Genomic DNA, 24,751 nt, shown 5'->3' with positions numbered 1-24,751 from the left:
ATAATTCTGCGATGACGGTTGGCGATTTTTGGCGGTGACACAATGTGATTGTTTGTATTTTAGTGGGCTTAAAAAAATTACAATAAACAAACGGGTGGAATAAAGAACTTAAGCTTATTTTCATTTCATTTATTTAAGATTTTGCATCAAATACAATTTATGTTTTAAACTATGCGACGTACCAATCAAGGCGCTATATTTTAACTATAATCATATATTTGTATACTAGTGTCTAGTCTATATTATAAATAGTATCTTTGTTGTCTATATTTAAAACATTTTTTATATATAAATAGTAGTTTGCGTCACTTAACTACATAATTCAACACATTCAGATAAATACATCTTCATTTCATATTTAGTTATTTGTGTAAATTTATATATTTTTATATGCATATTTTGAAGTTGTTATTCCCTGTAAATTATTGCTAGATACTAACGCGAACATTTGATGTGATAATTAGAATCCTATAACAATTACATCAGAATAAACAAGCACGCGATTTCAGAAATCATTTTAATATTTCTTAATCTGACATAAGGTGAATCTTCAATAAGATGTATTATAATCACAATTTAAGAATAAAAGAGAGAAAATGTACATTTGCGCTTTCAAATTAAGCTGAAGTTACCGTTACAAAATATAAATAGTATGTAACGCTACAGAAACATTTCATCAATCAAGCTGCTGCAAAATTTATATACTCTAGTAAGTACTAAAGAGCAGCAGCAATCGATAGTTAGTTTGTAGTAGTCCGTTTTGTATAGGTATAGTTGTAGCTTTTCAGACAATTTCGCGGTTTTGCTTTACATGATCTCGCAATTATTCTAGATCATAGTGTAGGTATCTATATTTAAATTAATAATATTATACAAATACACTAAATAATGATGTCATTTAATCGATAGGATGAATATGTGATTGTTTTACAAGTATTTTAGTTTTAGACTATACAATTAGAGGTCAGTGTTATAACAAATTTACAATTTCAATGTTACCTTCAGAAAAAGCTTATAATATCATCGATTGCAATTAAACGTATGAATTTTAAATTAAAAAAAAAGATGAAAAAAGAAACGAAATATAATTAAATATACTTTTATCGTCACAGCCACCGTATGATAATATTTGATTGTATTACAAAATTTCTACAAAAACGAGTTGTTAGTTATTACTACTTATTTACTGTTGTATTCTTAAAACAAATTATATTTTTGTCTTTAATTCATTCCTTAAAATGATTGTTAACAAAACTATATAAAATATTTTAAGCTATTATTTTATAAGTATTAATAAATGAGATATTTTTAAATTGGATAAATAAAAAGTTCTCGTCATGTTATTTGCCTTGTTACGAGTAAATACTTACGTCAAAAATACATAATTAAAATAATTTATTTTTGTGAAATGTATCTTGCTTTGGCTGAAAACGATGGAACTATTTTTCTAACGATGGAAATTATGGTTATAAAAATATTTGTATAATTTATTCTAATGATGGGTTCGATATGCCGCCGATTGGAATACTTTTAAGCTGTATACAGGACAGACTTAGTATTTGTTTTTCAGTCTGTATTTATGTCATTCTATGAAATTCGTCGTTTCGACAAAATTTTTAGAAAATCCACTTCGAAATAGAAAAGTGAGAAAATTTAAAAACCTCCTCAGTCTTTTACTAACGAACTAAGTTCGATTTCATTATTAGAAAGTTTATAATTTTATGGGTTCGATACAAAATTATAGGTTTCCAAAAAATTTAAGGACGGCTGCCGAAATAGCAATAATCTATTTATTTTTTTTTAAATTTAATAGTATTATAATTACAATTAAACATAAGAAAGTTGTAGGGAGAAAATGTTCGCGCTTTTAATAATTTTGAACTAACTATATAAACTTAAAAATCTACTGATATTTATATTTTATGAAAGAACAAACAATCACATATTTTTAACTTTCGAACTACGTTACAAATTTATCGTTAAACATTTATTACACACTGACATTACAAAGAAATCTAATTCAGCTAAATTATATTTTAACACTACAGTTATATGACATCAATAGTTGTTGAAATAAAGTCATAAGTGTGTATCACTCTGTTAAAACGTGGTAATCATAATCGGTTAATATTATTATAGGGACATTTTTTTTACCCAGTCATCTTTTAAAGTGAATCGTGTTTTTTAATGTACTCGAATATCCCTTGCGTGAACAGGAGTAGTGTCCTCAGGGCTTGGGCTATCATCCAAATGAGGTCTAATGTGGACGACAGAGCGCCTCTGGTCATGGTGGTGATAGTCATCTCTCATCATCAAACCCCCGACACCGTACCCAGGGCCCATTACACCTGAACCACTCAAGCGCATCTTCTCTGGATCTTCGTCGAGTTTCATTGAAGAAAATACAGTGCTGAGATTCAATTGCGGTATATCGTAGAATACAGTCAGCGTTAACATTAGGAAGGTCAGACCAACAATTAGGTAGACTGAAAAAAATAAATAAAAATAATATTAAAATAGAAAATAGAAACATGATCTTTACTCTTTTGACAAGATTAACTTTATTATAATTCTGTAAATTACGGAGAAGATTTTGAGATAGCAACACATAATTATAGTATTATTTATAATTTTTGATATAATTCCTTATCTGTATATGTATATGTATGTATAATAATATGTATACAATTTTAGAAAAATTATCAAAGAAATACTTCAAATCTTATTAAATATTTTGCGTAAAAACACTATGTAACAAAACAAGGGACACCTAAATAAATAAATAAATAATATCCACACATTATTCACACACGGTCATCTGATCCCAAACTAAGCAGAGCTTGTACTATGGAAACCAGACAACTGATATACTACATATACTACTTTTCTTTTGTAAATACATATTTATATAGATAATTATACCCAGACTCAGGACAAACAGACATGTTCATGCTCACAAATGTCCTGGGTGGGAATCGAACCCACAACCTTCGGCGTGAAAGGCAAGTATCTACTAACAACGCCAACCGGCCCGTCAAGTAATTATTTTTGACGATTACATAATAAATAATTTGCACATTACATTATTAAATCGATAATGCCGTGGATTATAAAATTATTTGATTAGGTATTTATATAAATACTTACAAGTAGCAGCAACTTTATATAGAGGGCGGTAGGCTTGGTACGGGTAATCCCCGGGAATGTAGTCCCCAAGACCGATGGTGGTGAGCGAAATGAAGCAATAGTAGAATGAGTCCAAGTAATCCCAATCCGGTTCGAGCGAGTCGAACACCGCAGCCGGTATCAATAGGAAGAAGACTACGAGGATCATTACTGAAATATAAAAGCAGGTTTTATTACAAATTCACTTCGCTCCATACTTTATGACAGCGAAACACTGGGTCGTTGTAAAGAAAATTACGAAAAACGAATTCGAAGAAAACACAATTAAAAATTCAAATTGCTTTTTAATACTGAAATACTGCTTTCTTATTTGCAGTTAATATAAGCACCACAGTTTGGAAAAATAGACACTAGAAGAAAACTGTGCAAGAATTTTGAAAAATATTTCTATTTTTTTTTCATTCAATGGTGCACGACGCTACCTATCGACGAGGAAGTCGTAGGTTCGATCATAAGTGGAATTTTTGTTTTATTCACCCCCAGTAATGACAATTAAATCATTGGTAGGTTACCTGTATTATAGACTATTGACAGACAATCATTCGCTTCCTCTTATTACATTTATTTGGTATCAGCGTACTGTGTTTAGGACATTCAAAGAATATATATTGTAGATAACCTGTTTGGAAATGCTTGCACCGGTGTTTAGGATTTAGAACATGGCAAGAAATTAACGCAGTTATTTGCAATTATACAGATTGTTCGGTTAGTGCTCACAGCTTAATGACATTTTAAATGCGAACAAAGTTGTCATGACATACCTATAATAGCAAGATGCACCAATCTGATTGTAAATGGACGGTAAAGATGTCCGAGAGCAGCGTTGAGACACCTAAGCAGCGCTGTCGCTGGTAACAGCAGACGCTCCACCAGCGCGGACAGTAAAACCAACGTTAACGGTATACCGATAAGGGCGTATACCATGCAAAACATCTTGCCTGGCTTCGACAGAGGTGTTACATGGCCGTATCCTGGAAAATAAACGTATATTTTAGATATTTTAAATAGATGTTTTTTCACTAAATATATATAATAAATATGTATATACTTTGGCACATACTTTACAAGTTTAATTTGTGTTCAGCTATATTAAAAAATAAATCAATTTATATCGATTTTTTGACAATTCTATATCTTCTTCAATATTTCAGATTAATTACTAATATTTCTTTTGATCACCGGTAATTACAATAACTTGAACTTTACTCTACTACCAGCCGAACTTTAACATCATAACATAAATGGTGATAAAATGCAAATTACCAAATTACTTGGTGGTAGGGTTTTGTGCAATCACCTCTGGGTAGGTACCACCCACTCATCACATTTTCTACCGCCAAACAACAATACTTAGTATAGTTGCGTTCCGGATGGAAGGGTGAGTGAGCCAGTGTAACTACGGGCGCAAGGGATATAACATCTTAGTTCCCAGGACTGGTGGTGCATTGATGATGTAAGGAATGGTTAATGTTTCTTACGGATCACTCTCTCAATATCTATATCAGGTGGTCCGATGATAAGCGACTGTCCACTTACCTTATACAAAAATATAATTTAAAAAGTAGTAATTTGTCGGTATTATATATTCATCGCGGCTTTTTAGTAACGAATCCTGTTCTTTAGATAGGGAAATGTCGTATTATAAAGACCATCGTCAATTTTTATCAGGAACACTGATGACACATATATTAATTTATTGATAAAAAATTTGCTTATGCCTCAAGTGGAAAGTTTCATACAAATTACCTATTTATATTTTTCTAGCCCTATTTTCTTTTTGTCTGGTGTGGTGTGGTGTGGTCTTTGTCTCACTTACCGATTGTTGTAACCACGGTAGAAGAAAAAAACAGCGACTGTCCAAAGCTCCAGTTAGGTCCACCGGTCACGTTTCGGGAAGCTGACACTCCACGGTTACTAGCTCGTACCACTTCATCCAGCAATGTCTCCAAATCATCAACTAGAATAAATAGAACATGTCTATTATATATTTCTATTATACATATCTATTATATATAACAGATGAGTGTGCAATTAATTTAATTGTGATGTGCTCCTGACAGGCTAATGGCTTTGGGCTATGACAGCTATTTTCAATGCATATTAGACAGATGTCTAATATCAATATATTATACCTCCTGCACAGGGGATATAATACTGCAATAATGCATGCGTAAACATATATGCAATTTCTATTTGTTAACTCTTATAGCTCGATGTGAAGGCAATCTGACTTGGCCAAGATTGAGCACAGAGCCAACGACTTTACGTGCTTTTCTACGGCTCAGAAGTGTAACGTTACTAACTTCATAGGTTTGGCTTGTACAGAAAATTCCTTGACAGAAAAACTAAAGACTTAAAATAATTCTACCTGTCGACTTTTTGTCGTTGAATTCACATTCCGAATTCAAATGACGAAACCAATGTTAGTGTCAAGTTTATTTAAATACAATACGCTACTTATTGCATAAATACAGGCACATGGTTAAAAAAACCAACACTAATAACATAATTTAATAGATAAGAAAGATAATAAAGTAATTAATGAAATAGGTACACCTACACATATCATCTTAGCTCCCATAGTTGGCGTCGCATGGGCGGAATTAAGGAATATTTAGTATACCTCATACTTTTTACAGTACAGTTACTATATCTGAGAGCGGTGTTGACCACTTACTATACATAAGCTAATTTGCTGACTTCCAATTATAAATTAAAAAATATAGATCACCAATAATTGGAGGTGATATATATTAGTAGTAATAATTAATTTGAACACCATTAAAAAAAGCATAATGCTGTCTATTCTTTAATAAAGACACGATTGTATGCTATCGATTCTATTGTTATTTTATGTAAAAGATTTGACTAAAGTCTTAGAAGAGAAAGTCCTTTATAAGTTTTATGAATTCAAGACAAACAATGACTTCATTTGTAGCATAATTTCACTGAAATGTATTAATTTGTGAAATCTGATCGACTCGTCTGCTTATACAAAAGGGCGCCAAAGACGTCGGCGAAATTTGATTCATTGATTTGCATAATTGGGTTTTAAAAAGAGTGTAATATTTTCGGGGACTGTGCATGCATGTATGTATTTTTATTTATTTTGTTCCACTATAGCTTTTAAATGCCTGAACAGACTTAATTGTATGGACGGGGTATCGTCCTACAACATCTTGAGTAACACTGTACCTATAAATTATTTTGTTTTATTTTATTAGTGAAAGGTGTTTTTTTTTAAATTTAAGGCCTTTCTAAGACTATGAACAAAATGTTATTTTTTTTATTTTCACTTTAATAGTTATAAGTAGTTGACTATCTTTTGTAAAAAATATTCAATACGTTGTAACCAAAAATAAAATTTATGACACGGCAGCCGTTTGACTATTATACATTATTTATTGCAACAACTAACGCTTACACTGTATCAAATATAAAAAAGGCTTTAAGACAGTTTCTATGCTTGAAAATAGTTTCAGTAGGAGTTCAACTTAAAAATATTAAATAATACGTTTCAATGAACGTATACGATACGATTTTCTAGCCAGCGACGAAAAAAAATTTCAATCGTTCATTAATTGCTAATAACATATTATTCTTAATTTTTTTTTTAATTATTTAATTTAGTGTCGAAAAGACGATTTCAGTAATTTTTCACCTTTCCGACTTATACCGATTCTAGTGGCTATTCATAGATAAAACTTAATCCGATAAAAAAGGCAGCCTTTTTTAAACTCGACAAGGTTATCGCCACCAAAGGTCATCGTATTTAAAAATATAATTAACGATAGAATATAATTACGATAACTTAATTAAAGAAGTTGATATTGTTATAAGGTTTCTGTTTCTGATTTTAGTGATAGCGTAGAATAAATAAATTTTTAATTAATTAGAACTAGATGAGAATATAAAAAAAAACTTTAGAATTTTCATTTTTAATTATAAATATTTTTTGCAATATAATCAGACGAAATATTTTGACAAGTAAATAAATATATATTTTTGGGTATACAAGCATTAGGCATTACAGACTTGACTAATAACTTGCGAATTAAAATTTTATTTGAATAAAAATCATATAGCCTTCAATTACAAAGCAAATGATGGAGCGGAAATTGAAAGTAAACGTTCAGAATTATCATATCTCTAATATTCTGGTACTGTTTAATTGAATCATTTTTACAAACAAAATAAAAATTTCTACTTTTAGGTCATCAAGTTAACCGATGATTGCAGGTTCAAATCCGGGCAAACACCAGTGAATTTTAATGTGCTTAATTTGTGTCTATAATTCACTTCGTGTACTGCGCTGATTTTTAACATTGTGAGGGAATCTGCATATTTCAGTTGTGAAGTAGATGGAATAAGCTTCATATCTTCTCAACAAAAAAGGACAGGAGACTTTAGTCCAGCAGTGGAACATTTACGAACTACTACTTTTTCACTTTACTGTTTTATCATTTTGACATTTCCGAAAAACGACTTAAAAATTGACTTTCATATGCCTAAACTTAAGCTAATAACCGTATTAGCCAAGGCTAGGCAAATTTGTCTGGTTATATGAACACTGAGTCCAGAACTAACTTATTAGGTATTGTAAATATTTAAATAATAATACATTTATATACCTACCTTTTGTAAAAAATCCTTTATTTGTTAATATCTGAGTGGATGCTAAATATAATATCTTGTTTTGCAAAAATATAGGTGGTATTTGCGTCCTTTTACATTTTTTAAAAGTAAGTTAAAATATTATTTTTATTTATTCAGTTTTGGTTATTCTGTAACTTTTAGTGGTAGACAGTGCTATACTTAATTTCATTATTATGCAGTGGCCCTTCTAAAATAAAACAGTCCCATTTACGATATGATTTCGCCAAACAAGATATGAATCTCCCAGTTTTCCACCCTTAAATGGACTACTACGATTTATGAAACGAGCTCACCCTAAAACTAATGCATTTAATGAAAAATTAATCATTAAAGTCGATTCATAATCAGCAAAGATAACGAGCTAGTGATAATTTTTTACTAGTTTACTACTCTAATTCTACTCTTTCGATAACTTGTTAAAAAAGAACCACATAAATTCGCATAACTGTCGCTAAATGTACACAAAAACATACCCATTTTTAAGTTGGCAACAAATATATTTTAAAAATATATCATTATACCTTCTAATAAACATACAAAAATATTGATTTTACGAAATTATTCAGTAAACATTATACAATAAATGATAAACGAATCTACACAACAAAAAAGAATTAATGTTTAAAGAGCTCCGACTTTATTCTTTGTCATTTAAAAAATTAAAAAAAAAAAACGTTCCGTGTTTAAAAAAAACATTGCATTCGTTTGAGTTCGACACATACATATACATTTATAAAAGGTTCTACCTGTCTTTGAGTCTCAACTAAAGAGTCTGAATCGTTCAAAACATCTTTTTACATTTTTAAGCGAACACAGTGACGCAGGTGCATTCCATATCAAGCCTTGTAATAGTTATTTTGTGAGAACAAATTCAAAATTCGAGGTCAAATACAATCGTGAACAATATATGAATCGAGAAAGATAAATATATGAGCTGGGTTTTTAAATAAAGTACAACTAGAGAAAAAATAAACTTACAATGATTTTATACTCTATTTCTATCTATCTATCATTATCATATTATGTTAACAAAAAAAAATACCTTTTTAGTTAACAATAGTATTAACTTTCAGCATTAAAGACTTAACAATATTTTTCTGGAAGTTGGCACGTTGGCACTCTTCGCAGCGCTTATAAAATATTTCCATACCTAAATATAGTACTCCAAAACTCGTTGGAAAGTTTCCATATTACGTACGAAAGCCACAAAGGTTTTAATATAACTCGGCAACTCATTTATTATTAAGGTAAGCGGCTTACATCGAGCACAATGTACGATAATAATTGAAACATCTCTTAATTCTATTCTTCTATTCAGGCCTAAAGTCTTATGTATAATACCTATTATGTGGAAATACCATTGTCAATCACTACATTAGTTATTTATTTTTGATCAAGCTAGTCTACCGTTATAAGTTTTTCTCTTATAAAGTTTTTAATTATTAAGTTCAAGTATATATATTACCGTGTTAAATTTTCTCTCAGGTGCCATTCTTCTTAATTCAATTTACCATCCCGAAAAACGTTAACCCAATTATATGGAAACCATTAGAAACGTTCTCGAGAAACCGAAACATTTAGGTATATATAATATGATTAGGTAATGACGAAATGTTTTCATCGGGAGGTATTACTACTAAAATTAATACGTCATTTTACATGCAGCCATTGGCTCTTTAAGCCTCCCGTAAAAGCGAATATATTGTGTATCTTGTAGTTCTTCATAATTTCAGAGATTAACTTGTTATTATTATTTGAAATAAAAATGTATGTTATACTGTTAATGTGTTAATCAGTGTAATTAAAGTACGATTGTATACGAATACATATACCATTTTGATTAATCAATTCATATATGTAGTTTTAGACAAATAATTTAAATTCTGAACAAAGTCGATTATATACACAATTTGATTTAACACAGTTTGATGTGTAAAGTTAAATATAAATGTGGCTTTCGAACTTTACAGTCTAATTTTAACACGTTATCACGTCACGAAGGTATTCGTCATCCGGACGACTTTGAACTCTTTGAATTGTTGTATTCGTTCGCTATGATAACGTATCTATCAAAGCGAACGACGGGTCATATGTACCCTTTGAAGATTTCAAGTCCACCAAAAAAGGGTTTTATGTAAGCTTGTCTGGATCAGTGCTATCCACGCATCAGGTAAGCTATAACTAAGATTAGCTTTGTATGGCTTTTTCATTTTAAAAGTCGAGTGAACTAGTGAAGAGACTAGAGAAATAAAACTTTAGATCTCATGTTTGGTATTGCATTAAAATTATACGGGTGTCACGTGACAGAAACATCAAGATTGATGGTCGTTGAATGATTTATGATTTCTTTTAGAAGATTAATGCATTAGTTGCCGTTCTATAATTATTTTGGACGATATCACCTGGAATGATTTTATTCCCGATTACGTTGACTAATTTATTACCCGTTTCTTAGATCAAATTAATGACTAATAATATTTTATTCTTGTCAAGGTCTCTGTATATTTTAATAAGCAAACAAATTTAACTTACATCTTTTATTTTGTGGTGTTTCTAAAAGCATTAGTACCTTGGGGACATCGTAGTAACGCGGAGGGTGAGGGAAACCTGACAATTCAACACACTAAAAACCTAGAGGGCCTCAGAAATAAGGTCAATGATGATTACTTGTTATATAATACATTGTAATTATAACAGTTATTATTTGTTTACTATATGAAAGCATTACCAATTTTTAAGGGTGATGATCACTTGTTATAACTACAATGTAATAATAAGTACTAGAAAGTTATCGTTATTTAAATAGTATATAAATATCATTACGTTAATATTAAATAAATAAAAATATTAAATAAAAAGATGTACAGAATTATTGAACAAATAACTTATTTTTTTTTTAAAAACTTCGATAGCTACAAATAATACTACCGACTGCCTAAAATTTCAATGTAATGGATTTGATTCATTTTCATCTCTCATCGCTCATTCCCACAGTAATTTTGATTTTTCTTTCAGAAAGACTCGATAATTTACACACCTTTTTTTTGTAAACTTATCTTGTTCACAGAAACTTTTGTCATCAATGCCTGTTGACAGAATAAAATTTGTAAATTATTTTTCAGTGGTAGATACGCAGTTTTATAAATTATTCATTCTAATATTACAAAACCTGCCTTCACGTCGGTACACACACGCGCGTTTTGTCGCGTACGTCATCGAAAGAAGGACGAGGCAAAGGGGGCCTTCAATCGCTTACGCAACTACAATCCATTTTGATATATCGATATTACTTTGATTACATTACATATAATAATAATGATTAATGATCTTAATTTTTTATAGCGGAATTAAAATAATATCATTCGATTATTCGTTTTTCTAATCTCTATTTTTACAAAAGGATTGAAGCGATTTATCTAAAGTGTTTTAAAGGATTCTTTTATTTTAGTTTGCATATTGACTGAAACCTGAAACCACTCAACGATTTCAATAGTCGCGTCATTGTGGCAGGAACTTTATCTATACTAGTTAATATTTTTTATCTCGAACAAAATCGCCAGCAGCTCATCTCCATGGAATACAGATTATAGCCATTTATTTTAAATATTCGTAGCTGCACAAAAATGTTTTAAATTAAAGCTTTCAATGATGTCAGATACCTATAAAATATTAAAAGATAAGTGTGGGACGATGGCAGCTGGAAAATGCGGTATGGACGTTGACAAGGGTTGCTAATGATCTATATATCTAAATAAAAAAGCATGTTTGTATATGAAATCTTTTCTGAAAAGATCAATCAACAGCAGAAAAAAAAAATTACAACGACAAAATAATGTTTTTTTTTTACTGTAGGATATGGTAATAATCACAGTATTCCGGATCATCGGAAGGGTAGTTTATATAGAAGGTGGCTATTTTTATTTCTTAATTTGATTTTTGCTAATATATTTATATTTACCAGGATTTTTAAGTCCTGTCTAGTTTAATTATCCACAAATATACATTAATAGTCGCAATATATCGCCGTTTTTTTGTGTATATTAATATTTAAGACTTTGATTTGTAGTTTGACAACCCTAAATAGGAGTAGCAAAGTGATATTGGCGTAGTCGACCGCTTGACCTGCGGTTAGGTAGGTATATAATAGTAATAATCTATTCAGTTTATACATTATCGAGAATATAACTTATTTTAGAGAGAGTATTCTTTATGAATTGTTTATGTAATCAATTATTTTTAAATGTAATATACTATTTCTTAGAAACTGGTGGCAATATTTTGTTTTATATACTTCAGTAACACTATTTTCCACTGTCTAATTGATTTTTCTAAACGTAAGAGTATCAAAATTTTATATATTTTGTACTTAGATATTTTAATGATAAATCAAGCATTTCCAAACAAGTCTAATATGTTTTTAACTACAATACAAATACATTAAGGGTGTACTTTTTATGAAGATGGCACGACGAACACTGACATGAGTCCTTGTGAAGCTTTTCTTAAGGAAATATAATGTCTATAAACGATAAATTACTTTTCGACTTTTATAAACTCGACTTTTATAACTCCTTTTTCCTGTTTTTTTTTTATGAAACATGTAAGGAACTTATGTGGATATAACCGCCCACCTGTAAGAAATATTGTCCATTATTTACATCGTCAAAATGCTACCTGGCTGGCTGGCTGGCTGTAGTTACATTGGCTTACTCACCCATCAAACGAGAACACAAAAATACTAAGCTGTTTAGCGATAAAATATCTGATGGTTGGGTACCTACCCTGACGGGCTTGCACAAAGCCGTGAGGGCTTAAAGATATTATACAAGTGTTTAAAGATAATAACTACTAAAAATTCTGAAATGATTCATAGATTTCGGGTCCTTTTTGTGTCCGTTTTTTTTTTGTTTATATATACAATCGTCTATCTTAAATATTTCATCAATAATTGTAATAGATAAGAACAACGTCATAAGTTTATGTTAAGTGATGGTTCGAGATAACTTTTAACCTCAATTTTAACTTAGGTCAGCATTATATTGCGTCATAGTATTTAATGTTTGTAAACTATCATATATAGTTTAATTTATTGTATTAGTTTTGCTTTGTCTTTTTATGTTAAACTTATAGCGATTTTTACTATATTGTAGATTTAACAATACAGTACAGATTTAAGCAATTATTATTCAAAATAGATAAGTAATGTTGCAACTCACCGTTTTTTACAAATTGTAATTTATATTACAATTTGTAAAAATTGCATTACAAACCATGCTTAATTTTATTTATGTCATGAGATTAAATTATAATATATTTCATATAATATGCCAGTTTTATTTGTCTCCTATTTTTTTATAAATGTTAAACATATTAATTTTTAATGTTCTCCATATTCTACCTTCAATCGAGTTAAGTCTGGCTATATTTTTCGCTAATAACGTCGACTACATTTACGGCATTTTCATAGTTAAATTCTTTATATTTGAGTTGAGACTTGCATACAAAAACATGTCAGTATGTTGGTCATTACCACGCCCCACGAACTCGTTTCTAAACCGGTTCAGAGATTATCTAGTCGACTTATGAAGTCGGAGATTATAAAATTATTATGATGTATTATTTAAGAGTTGAGACTGTTGGAAATTCTATACAAAAATATCTAAGAATTTTGACGAATTTTTTAGAATATTAAATATTAAACTATGACTACATTATATGTATCAGACATATATCTGGGATTAAATATGTATGTTCGATAGCTACTGCACGTAAATATTAACTTATTAAAAAAATGAAATTTACGTTTATTGATTTGAAATGTAAATATGATCAAAAATACACATTATCGTCTGATAAAAATACATGTATGCAATGGAAGATTAGGGACTTAACTGATACTTTGCCATATATAATATGGTACCGTCTTGACTTCGCCCGAGTTAACATAAGGTTCTAGCTATTAATACCCCGTTTTTTCCTGTTTTGTATGACTTTTTTCTTAAGTTTTTTTTTGTTCAAAATATTATTATCTTGAAAAAATCTCAAATGCAAGCTCGTCTGGGTAGGTACCATCCACTCATCAGATATTCTACCGCAAAATAGCAGTACTTGATATGGTTGTGCTCAGGTTTGAAGGGTGAGTGAGCCAGTGTAATTACAGTCACAAGGGACATAAAATCTTAGTTCCCAAGGTTGGTGGCGCATTGGCTATGTAAGTCATGGTTGACATTTCTTACAATGCCAATGTCTAAGGGCGTTGGTGACAACTTACCATCAGGTGGCCCATATGCTCGTCCACCGCCCTATTCTATAAAAAAATATATATAAAAAATATAATATATATGTTATTATATAAATTGTTTACTTTTTTCCTTAAAAAACAATAATAGTTACCTCGTATGGAGTAAGAATACAATGATAATGTTGAACCAAGTATTATTTATCTATCATTGTAATGATTAAAATATATACATATAATACTAAGTAACAGTAAGTAAGTAACAGCCTGTAAATGTCCCACTGCTGAGCTAAGGCCTCCTCTCCCTTTTTGAGAAGAAGGTTTGGAGCTTATTCCACCACGCTGCTCCAATGCGGGTTGGTAGAATACACATGTGGCAGAATTTCAATGAAATTAGACACATGCAGGTTTCCTCACGATGTTTTCCTTCACCGTCAAGCACGAGATGAATTATAAACAGAAATTAAGCACATGAAAATTCAGAGGTGCTTGCCCGGGTTTGAACCCACGTTCATCGGTTAAGATTCACGCGTTCTTACCACTGGGCCATCTCGACTTTCATATATAATACTAGATAATACTCAAAATTAAGATATCAAGTATATTATGATAACTTTAAAATGTAGATTCTACCGAGAAGAACCAGTTAAAAATCAGCAGTTTGTTTTTTTCATCCATCATATTACATGTGACTATCGACCTAGATAGCACCCATTCTCATACATTGTTATCTCAAGCGTTACGATCCTCAGCGAGTTATCATATAATACTTAAACTTATTGTGCGGGTCATATTTGCTTACAAATGATGCTCTATGTCTGAAGTATTAAACGTTACAAAAGGTCCAAAGAATATGATATCGTTTTGATAATAATATAGAATCTCAAGTGAAATTGGACAAGGCACAGAACACATTAGTTCCTATATTTGGTGATGCATTAACGATGAAAGGAATGGTAATTATTTCTTATATAGTTTATGGACCATCAGTTGACCCACTTAACCCATCTGGCTTTCTATTTTAAATAAAATTTGCTTTAATAACAGTGAACTCAGCAGTAGTGTAGTGTACCACAGAAATTTAATATTTGACTAAAAATTTCAGTAAAGCTAGCCTCAACGAAATGTTTTTGTAATTTACAGCTGAACATCCGAAGCGCAGTTGCGTGAAGTCATTGGCCTTTAATTTAGCTGTTACTAGATATATTGTAAAAGTCCGGCTTTGTGATTAGCGGAGTCGCTGGCACTAAGATTTTTAATTTAGAGATTTAATGGATTTACTGAACCACAAAACCCTTTAATTTTCTTAAGAAAGTATATTTATACATCATATAAAGACGATAATATATTTAAAAATGATATTAAGCATTTCGGTGTGTATTTTTTAAACTTTGTGACCTTTAAAAGAACTTTAGGATGTTTAACTAAACCGTCCATTTTTATATTTATCAACCACTTCAAATATTCTGATAAATGTGTGAATCATTTGAAGAGATAACTTATACACATTACAAGTATTAGTAGCTATCTTGGGGGCAATATATCTTGCATAAACATTTTTCAAATCAAATTTATTATACAATAAAGGAAACAATCTCATATTTTACAACAATTACTACAATCGCGGTCAATTATTACAACAATAAGTCATACTCAGATAACAATGAGATGCGCCGGGTCAGGCTACGAGTGCAATGGGGGGTGTGGCTCAAATCAAATCAAAACATTATGCAACTTCTTTGAGGAAGTATTCCTGGAATGGAATTTTCCAAATATTTTAAGAAATTATTATTTCTTTAAATTAATATAATTAATATATGAAAGCCGAGAATTCGTTTGATTATATTGAACTATATCATGGTTGTAGCCGTGAGAGTTATAAATATACCGGAAGCTAGAAGAATAGAAGGTTGAGATTTTGAAAGCACGAGGCAAGCCAAGGAAGGGATGGACTGTATTATTGTATTTAAAATAATAGGCGGGGAAAAGGGTTGACCGTGGTAATATTATAAGATGTTACTATCTGATGCACCGTAAGTTTAACGAGATAAGCCTAAGATTGTTATTTTTAGGTATAGAATATACTACATCGATAGTTTTTTTAATTGTTTTAAATTAAAAATGTATGAAAAATGTGTACAATTATAAATGGAATGCTGTGAAATATTCAACCATCATATAAATATAATAAAGGGGGAAATAATTCGGTAAATTATTTCGATAAAACGATTCGTTCTCGAACAGATAATTTTTTATATACGAATAAATTAATATATACATATATTTAAATTTTTTGAGAAGTAAATTATATTATAATTCAATGTATAAGTAAATTGAGTTGTGAATTACATAAAGATTATCATAAAACATGCCACAATTTTTGTAGGTTACATAATCTTACTATAAAAATAACATAAAAATATAGCGTTATTGCAAACGTTGTGTATTATTAATAATTAAATAATAATAATTCGGTAAATTGATTTATTGTATTGTTAAGAAAATTCGTAATTTTACAAAAACCTAATGATATATCAATGCATCAATGCCAGTGTTTTTTTTTTACTTTTGGCTAAAAACGCATTAAATCCATGTTCATTTATTTGTTTATTATTATATGAAAACGTACTGATGTTTACATTATTATATACGTCACTTTCATATTTACATAACACATCTGATGTTTTTGAGAATTCATTGCGTTACTGTAATATATAATAATGCTCGGTCTTTTTTCCCGATGTACACTTGTAATTTACTTTTAAAACCTCTTTAGACTCCTCAACGATTGAGGAAATATCTTTAAACGTATCTTCAGTAAAGAGCTTTTCCTTTTATGAGTTGCTTCATAGGATTATATGTAAGAAATTGTAGTATTATTACAAAATTAGGAAATAACGATATTACGATCGCATGTTCGATTCCTTTAACAATTATTCGTATAAACATGTCGGTATTTTTAATGTACGCGTTAATGCGACTGTTATATTTATTTATTGAATTATTTGTTGCACATGATAATACAAATACATTGTACGAACGACGGTATGTTAATATTGAGTACAATACAGATAGCACAAGAAATAACGTTTTGTGAACAAAAAAATACAAGGAGCACAAATTACCTATATCTATGTATTTTTGTTTTGAGTCAACATTTAAACAAAGTCGATCTACTTCGGACTATTTTTTATAGGAATTAATATTTTCTTATATATTTTAACTATAGCAATTCTACTATAATCATCGCAGAGCGCTACGATTGCTTCCATTATTCGCGTCGACGCCATTTGCGTCAAATAACGATAGGATTTGCGATCCTCCACCTGAACCGTTTATATTTCAAGCGAATAAATTGATCTTTCTTATTCGAGTTACGATAAGATCAAACTTAGACCCAGATAAATAGGTTATTTATTAATAAAATCATAAATACCAATAATAAAATAAATTAAGGATATTTCGTTAAAAACGTTTGCAATAACGCTATATTTTTATGTTATTTTTATAGTAAGATTATGTAACCTACAAAAAATGTGGCATGTTTTATGATAATCTTTATGTAATTCACAACTCAATTTACTTATACATTGAATTATATATATATATATATATATATATATATATATATATATATATATATGTGTATATAAATTATCTGTTCTAGAACGAATCGTTTCTTTGAAATAATTAGACTTTGATTGTATCAACAACAAAGTATTCAAATATTTAACATTTTCTTATAAAAAAAAATCTTTCAGTTTGAAATTAAATCTAAAAATATAAATTACCAAAAAAACACTGGATGGTTTACATAAAAATAATATCACAAACAGTTATTTGTTAAACGTACACGATGTTATACGTACAAAAATTTCTCAACTCTTTTCAATTTAAAAGTATTTAAATGTGGAAGTTTATAATAAGGTATATTCTGCACCTACTTTGAAATTTAAAATCTCGAGGCTGTTTGGAGTACTTTTTATTAACATATTTTATACCAAAAAAAAATTAAGGTTACTTGATAATAGTGGAACCTACATTTATTTGCTAATTAAATTTTAAATAAATTGAATATATACATTTTGACTACATAAGCAAATTGTTTTTTTTTTTTACATACGGATTTTAAACAACCAACTGATCCATTACCTAGAAGATCACTGTTTAATAAATGATCGTCAATACGGGTTTCGACCTCAACGATCCACAGGTGATCTTCTAGCGTACGTAACACACCTCTGGGGTGAAGCTATCGACAAGCATGGAGAATCGTTGGTTGTCAGCCTCGATATCTCCAAGGCTTTCGACAGGGTCTGGCACAGAAGTCTTCTCTCCAAGCTGCCGGCATATGGTCTGCCTGCTCAGCTATGCACCTGGATTGCCAGCTTCCTACACAAGCGTAGCCTTCGTGTTTTAGTTGATGGTTGCGCTTCACAATTCTATGTAGTGAATGCTGGGGTCCCCCAGGGATCTGTGCTATCTCCCACACTCTTTCTTTTGCATATCAATGATATGCTCTCTCTTGGGAACATACATTGCTATGCAGACGATAGTACAGTGCATGGTGGATACCACGGACGCGCAGTGGCTGGGCGAGCGGAAATTGAGGAGAGGCGGAAGAATCTTGTCATTGAACTCGATAGGACGTTAGAGCTCATCGCCAAATGGGGCTCTGATAATCTTGTTGAGTTTAATGCCAAGAAAACACAGGTATGCGCTCTCACGGCGAAAAAGTCAACATTTTCCCCTCTTCCCTCCCTCTGTGGTACTCCGCTGGTGATGCAAAGCAAAATCGCCATGCTGGGGATCGACGTTCGCTGCGACTTTAGTCCAAGGGATTACATCGAGGCTGTTATAAAAACAGCTTCACGGAAACTCGGAGTTCTGAACAAGGTGCGGCGCTTTTTCACGCCACAACAACTGTGCCTGCTGTACAAAACACAGGTACGGTCTTGCGTGGAATATTGCTCGCACCTTTGGGATGGCTCCGCTAAGTACCTACTTGAGGCTTTGGACCGGTTGCAGCGACGTGCCGTACGCATTATTGGCGACGTAAAGGTCACAAACACCCTTGAACCTTTACAATTGCGTCGTGAGATAGCAGCACTGAGCGCTTTCTATCGACTGTATCACGGCGAGTGCTCTGAGGAATTATTCTCTCTAATTCCTGCTTCTCCCTTCCTTCTTAAGTCCACGCGAGCTGGTTCTCGATGTCACCGCCTAACTGTGACATCAATTCCATCACGAACAAAGAAATTTGGCAACTCCTTTCTTTGTCGCACTTCCAAGAAATGGAATTCCTTACCAGCTCACGTGTTCCCCTCCTCTTACAACCCAGGTTCCTTCAAACGAGGCGTGAAGAGGCATCTTGCGGGCCGGCAAGGCGAAGGCGGCTAGTGCAGAACGTTTTTCCCGTCTGTACTGGCCGTCGTCGCGTTTGGACTATACTACCACTTACCATCAGGTGGAGTAGAGTCATTTGCCCTCCCGGCTAATATAAAAAAAAAAAAATACGATGAAATTTTAGCAGACTATAACACACGTTTTTTTTCTTTTCAACTTTACTTATGTTTATAAGTATATTAAAATTGTAATATGATAAAAAGTCTCGATAATAAATAATTTTGTATAAAATATTAAATATATTAATTATCTATTTATCTATATACGAAATACAAACTATCGAAACTATCAAATGTTTACGATTTTAATGGATTCGGAAATAATTTAAGAAATAACCACTTAAATAGGTATATGCCAAGATGCTACGTCTAAGTAAGACGTTATTAAAAAAACTTTTACCTAATTACAAAATATATAAAAACAAATGTTTGTAACTGTCAGTTATAAGATTTGTTACGAAATTATCATTTAACGGCTACCCATTTATTTCTCTTTAAAGTAATTCGAAAACATCGTGACAATTAAACCGGTTATAACTGGTTTACAAGGTGTTTTTTAATAACCGTTTTTGTAGAATGAAAGTTAAGCACTTGTGACTTACATTTTGAGCAACTCCATTTTAATTTTGATATTTTTGAGCAATAAAACAAGTAACAAGTAATTTTCATAGGTAGTTATGTACAAAATTAAATCTATAAAATAAATTACTTTATGTTTTGATGAGAAAATATTTTTATATATTACTAGATGAAATAAAATCATAAGACGAGAAATTAATATAAAATTAAAATTCATAAAAAAAATAACAAAAATTATTTTCACAGCTTAGTTAAACCTTATTTTATTTGATATCGTCATAGTAGTTCCGTTTTTTGTTTTGATCTCACTTGATTTGGAGAAGTATATTAAAGAACTGGTTCTGTTTCCAGTATACCCACGCACACACTCAGAAATATAATATTCAAGTCATCAGAATTCAAATATACTGTAGGAGGTACAAATAAAAAAAAATAATATATAATGTTCTTTCAAAGGCTGTTTATAGTTTATCTATTTATTTTATTTATATTAAAAAAAAACTATTTCTTTTACAATATTAGGACGGCCAGTCTTAAAATAAGAATCCAAGAAAACATAAACCAAGTTAACTAACGTTTAATTTAAGAGGATAGTTTTTAACAAATATTATTTTCTTGTATTTTTGTTTCGTTTATTTGATATGATCTTGAACTATTTTTTGTTAAAATTGAAGCCTAATCATTTTAAGGTTTTATAATATAACGTTCCTACGTACCAATACTAATAATATTATAAATTATCTTCCGATCAAACGACATTTCCACAAATAGCTAATTATATATTTATCCAAACCTGATTGAAATATTTTATTTATGAATTCTCATGAATAATTTAATATTATGATTATAGATTATGTTATATTTAGATAATATTTACATAATCATTAGAAAAGGAATAAAATCAATGGACACTAATATGTAAAACGGTAAAAGGATTAAATTGAATAAAAATACTAAAAATATTGTCATATGTCATGTCAACGATAAAAATAATAGATTATAGATTACTTTTATCTGTAACGTAATTAAATAAATTTAAAGGTAATTTACTATTAAATATGGAGTGGCGTTGTCAATGACAGCGACATGTGGATGGATCATTGGCCAGAGGACCCGGGTTATAGACCTAGAATCTGCAGCGTTTTAAGCTAGCCACTAGAAAAGCGGCCGGAGATTTATAAATAACATTGTAAATGGGGCATTGGTTTCTTTGTGTTTGTAATAAATGTTACCACCATATACAATATTTTGCTTTCAATGCGAAGACATAAGAAGTAACAATTTCATATGGTTGATAAATAAAAATAAAATAAATATTACTTATTCCTAAAAACCTAAGTTTGTTTATTGAGTTCATAATATTTTTTTCAGCTAATCGCGGGTATTTTCGTGTATGTACAATTATTTACTAAAGTTTTTATTAAGACGTTTTGAACAGTATTGAACATGCATGTTGTATATGCACATAATTATTACAGGCGGTTTTCCCTTATGTATCATCAGAAAGCTATTAACCTTTGACCTAATAATTATCTTAATCAATATTACAATTTCACGTTCAATCAATGTAATAACTTGAAAATAAAAACAAAACGAACGAAATAATAATGTAAAAACCTTATACCATTTTTTGAAAAACATCGCGTTATGACTGAGATAGTTAACTAAGCGACTGCATACGTCAACTTCTCTTTATTAGGGCTAGTAATAATTCAGACAGGCAAAACTTATTACAAACGACTTACCAATAACAGTGGGATATTTTGTAGTAAATTCTTGTTTCGCGCGAATCACGTCCAGTAAGACCTGGTTTTCCAAGGGTGTCTCCAGGGCCGAGAATACCAGTGCACCAGATAGAAGATACGCGATATAAAAAACTATATACATGACCAAAAGACATGTAAATCTAGATTTTCCGAAGATTTTGCTAGTAGCGAGTAATGGTTGAAATGGTGGATGTTCTTCTTCATACAGGATTTCCCTCTCAACTATCATTTTTTTCGGATATGGGAATAATTGGCTGTGAACTGTCATGTCGTCATCACTTCTCGCTGAACTCATGCTGCCATAAGAGTGAATCCGAGGGTACTTCGGCCTATCCATCTTCATAGATTCTTAATTTTAAGAATTGGCGATTTTCAAAAAGCGTTTATGACAAATAATTTCGTTTACGTTTTACAAAATTTTACTTTTAAATACGTTCAACAGAGCAAAACACACTTAAAATGTTAAAAAACAAGTAATCATATTTCAACAGATAAACGAGTCATTTTTGAATATAAAACTTACGTACTGAAACTGTATCTAACCGTTTTATAAATGTCCGAACTGAAGCTCCAAACCCAGCACAGCCGGCTTTGTGGTCAACTGTACTTAAAAAAACGTTTAGGATGATTAGGTTCGAAGAACAAGGCGAAAAATTCAATTTTCGATTTAAAAAGCAGTTTAGATTTCATCTTGATACATTTTAGAGGAACTGATTAAATTCAAAAAGAGAACGGCAGTTAAATAGCCTCAAAATGCTGCGTGACCGGTTCGCGCCGCGATCGACTATTGACTGATCGTGAGTAGTGAGAAATTGAGAACCTCGTTGACGGTAACCGATTAAAAAGTTATCGGGATGCGCTTGCGCATCGTTCGAGTACTTAATAAATGTTGCTTATGATAGTTAAATAATATGTAGGTATATTGATAACAACTGAAACTAGTTCAGTTATTGCAAAATAATAATGTTTACTTATTGGATAAAGTTTTATACCACATTATCATATAATTATTATTATGTAATTAGTTTACCGAATTTGTTAATAACCGTTTATTATACAATTTTATCACGATGGTATGTCTTGTAATAAACATACTTTCTTCCACGATATTGCTCGTGTTACCGTGTTAACGATGTATTATTAATTTTTAATTAGTAGGTCTTATTTGACTATTTCAAATAAAGCCTAATCAATACAAGATTTTATAACCTAGACAAATTTGTAATACATATACGAATCTAGTATCGGGTGTTGATGAAATTTATCAGTTTCATTTTGTTAACAGCCATGGCATAGTACTTTTTGAATAATATAGTCTTTTTTTAAACTTATTAAATAATGACATTTGACGTGTGCGTTTTCCCAATGTCCGTATACCAATACTTAAAAAAGTGAGACCGTCTTGGATGATTTAAACTGATATATATAGAGATTTCGGTAAAATCTAATATATTTTATCTGAATAGGTTTCTTTGTTATATTATAAGTAAAGAAGCTTACTTGTCTATTAAGCTAGCTTACCTAATAAGTGGTAACTTTAGGTTGAATTATTTAACATGCGATATCAATTATGTTCAAAATTAATAACAATGCTTACATTTTACAAATTGGACAAGTAAATTCGGAGTCACATAATCATTCATAAAACGTTTAGGAAAAAAAGACGTGAGGTAAGACAGGATAGCTAGCTTGAGCTTGAATTATTTTAAATAAAATTAATCTTTGAGAAGAGAGGAGATTTTTTACGAGATTTTATTTTATCTACAGAAGAATTTTGACAAAAAATTAAAATTCATTATGTGTCCAAATTACTAACCTGAGAGACAAGGATGGTCGTTAAGGAAGTCCATCTTGACCTTTGCCATATGTTCTTCAGTATCTCGTTCAACGGGACCTTCCAGCCTTTGGAAGACAGACGCTCCTTGAAAAAAATAGCGTGAGAAATGAGAATGGAAAGAAAAAACCAGAACCACTTATTTTACGACGCGTCATTTTTTACTATCAACGGTCCACATAAGGAAGTGACACCAATAAGAACTATAAATCATGATAAAGAACGACTACAGATGACATAATAATATCAACTAAAATACATAATGAGCCAGCCCTTAATACGATTAACACAAAGGTATAAATACACATTACCGCACTTTATAATTTGTAATAAAATAAATTCTTCAACTAACTAAAAACTATTATACCTACATCGATTAAAACCTTGTTTATTTCCATACATATTTCATTTTAATGAACATTTGAAAGATATTGTATTGACTAAGCAGTCTTCTTGGATCGGTTCTTAGATGTCTAGAAAATATAACGATGAAAAATATTTTATTGAAATACAATTTTTATGTAACACTTGTGCCATCGGATCTTTACGTTTCGAGATCCCTAGCACCCAACATTGGAAGTATTACTTTTTGTTTAAATATATTTGCGAGCATTATTTTAACATCGTAATAATAGAAAAAAATCATATAAATTTTATTTGATTCAGTCATTAGTCAATTACAATATTCAAGAACTTAATTTTTTATATACGGTATAAAATTATTTGAGTAACAATTAAAACTTGTATGCTATTTGGTAATTTTAATAAAAAACTATTTTGTATATTCTTTTTTAAGTAATTTGAATGTCGACTTACCCATCATCAAGTACAGACACAGTGCAGTTATGATCATCAATATCCGAAAAGAGGGCATGCTGCGTATGTCACCCACACATCCAGGCATCACCAACCTCATTTCAACTGTTAAAAAAAATAATTATATTACAATTTATTAAGATAAAGACAGGTAATTATTATTAAAAATTATACTTTTATGCATAGGAAAGCCTTAGGACTCGTCTATTACTATACATTATATATCTTGACTGCCTCATTGGTCTTGTGGCTAGATAAGGACTTTACATCT

General features: G+C 30.6%; 1 protein-coding gene across 2 annotated transcripts; it reads right to left on the bottom strand.

Moving 5' to 3' along the window:
* Positions 1-114: 114 nt before the first annotated feature.
* Positions 115-24,499, bottom strand: LOC126772369 (potassium channel subfamily K member 1-like). 2 transcript variants are annotated; one of them, XM_050492721.1, is made up of 6 exons: positions 24,481-24,499; positions 23,647-23,751; positions 5,003-5,143; positions 3,948-4,157; positions 3,148-3,336; positions 115-2,486 (listed from the first exon to the last, which is right to left on the bottom strand). In XM_050492721.1, the coding sequence occupies exons 1-6, from the start codon at positions 24,485-24,487 to the stop codon at positions 2,185-2,187; spliced, it is 954 nt and encodes a 317-aa protein (XP_050348678.1). In that variant the 5' UTR covers positions 24,488-24,499; the 3' UTR covers positions 115-2,184. The 2 variants fall into 2 exon arrangements, with proteins under 2 accessions (XP_050348678.1, XP_050348677.1); XM_050492720.1 differs by lacking the exons at positions 23,647-23,751; positions 24,481-24,499 and adding an exon at positions 21,810-22,636.
* Between the last annotated feature and the right edge of the window lie 252 nt (positions 24,500-24,751).

The sequence above is a fragment of the Nymphalis io genome, chromosome 12 (genome assembly GCF_905147045.1).
Source record: "Nymphalis io chromosome 12, ilAglIoxx1.1, whole genome shotgun sequence".
NCBI lineage: Eukaryota > Metazoa > Arthropoda > Insecta > Lepidoptera > Nymphalidae > Nymphalis > Nymphalis io.
The sequence above is the reverse complement of the archived record's forward strand: the minus strand, read 5'-3'. Positions and strand labels throughout refer to the sequence as shown.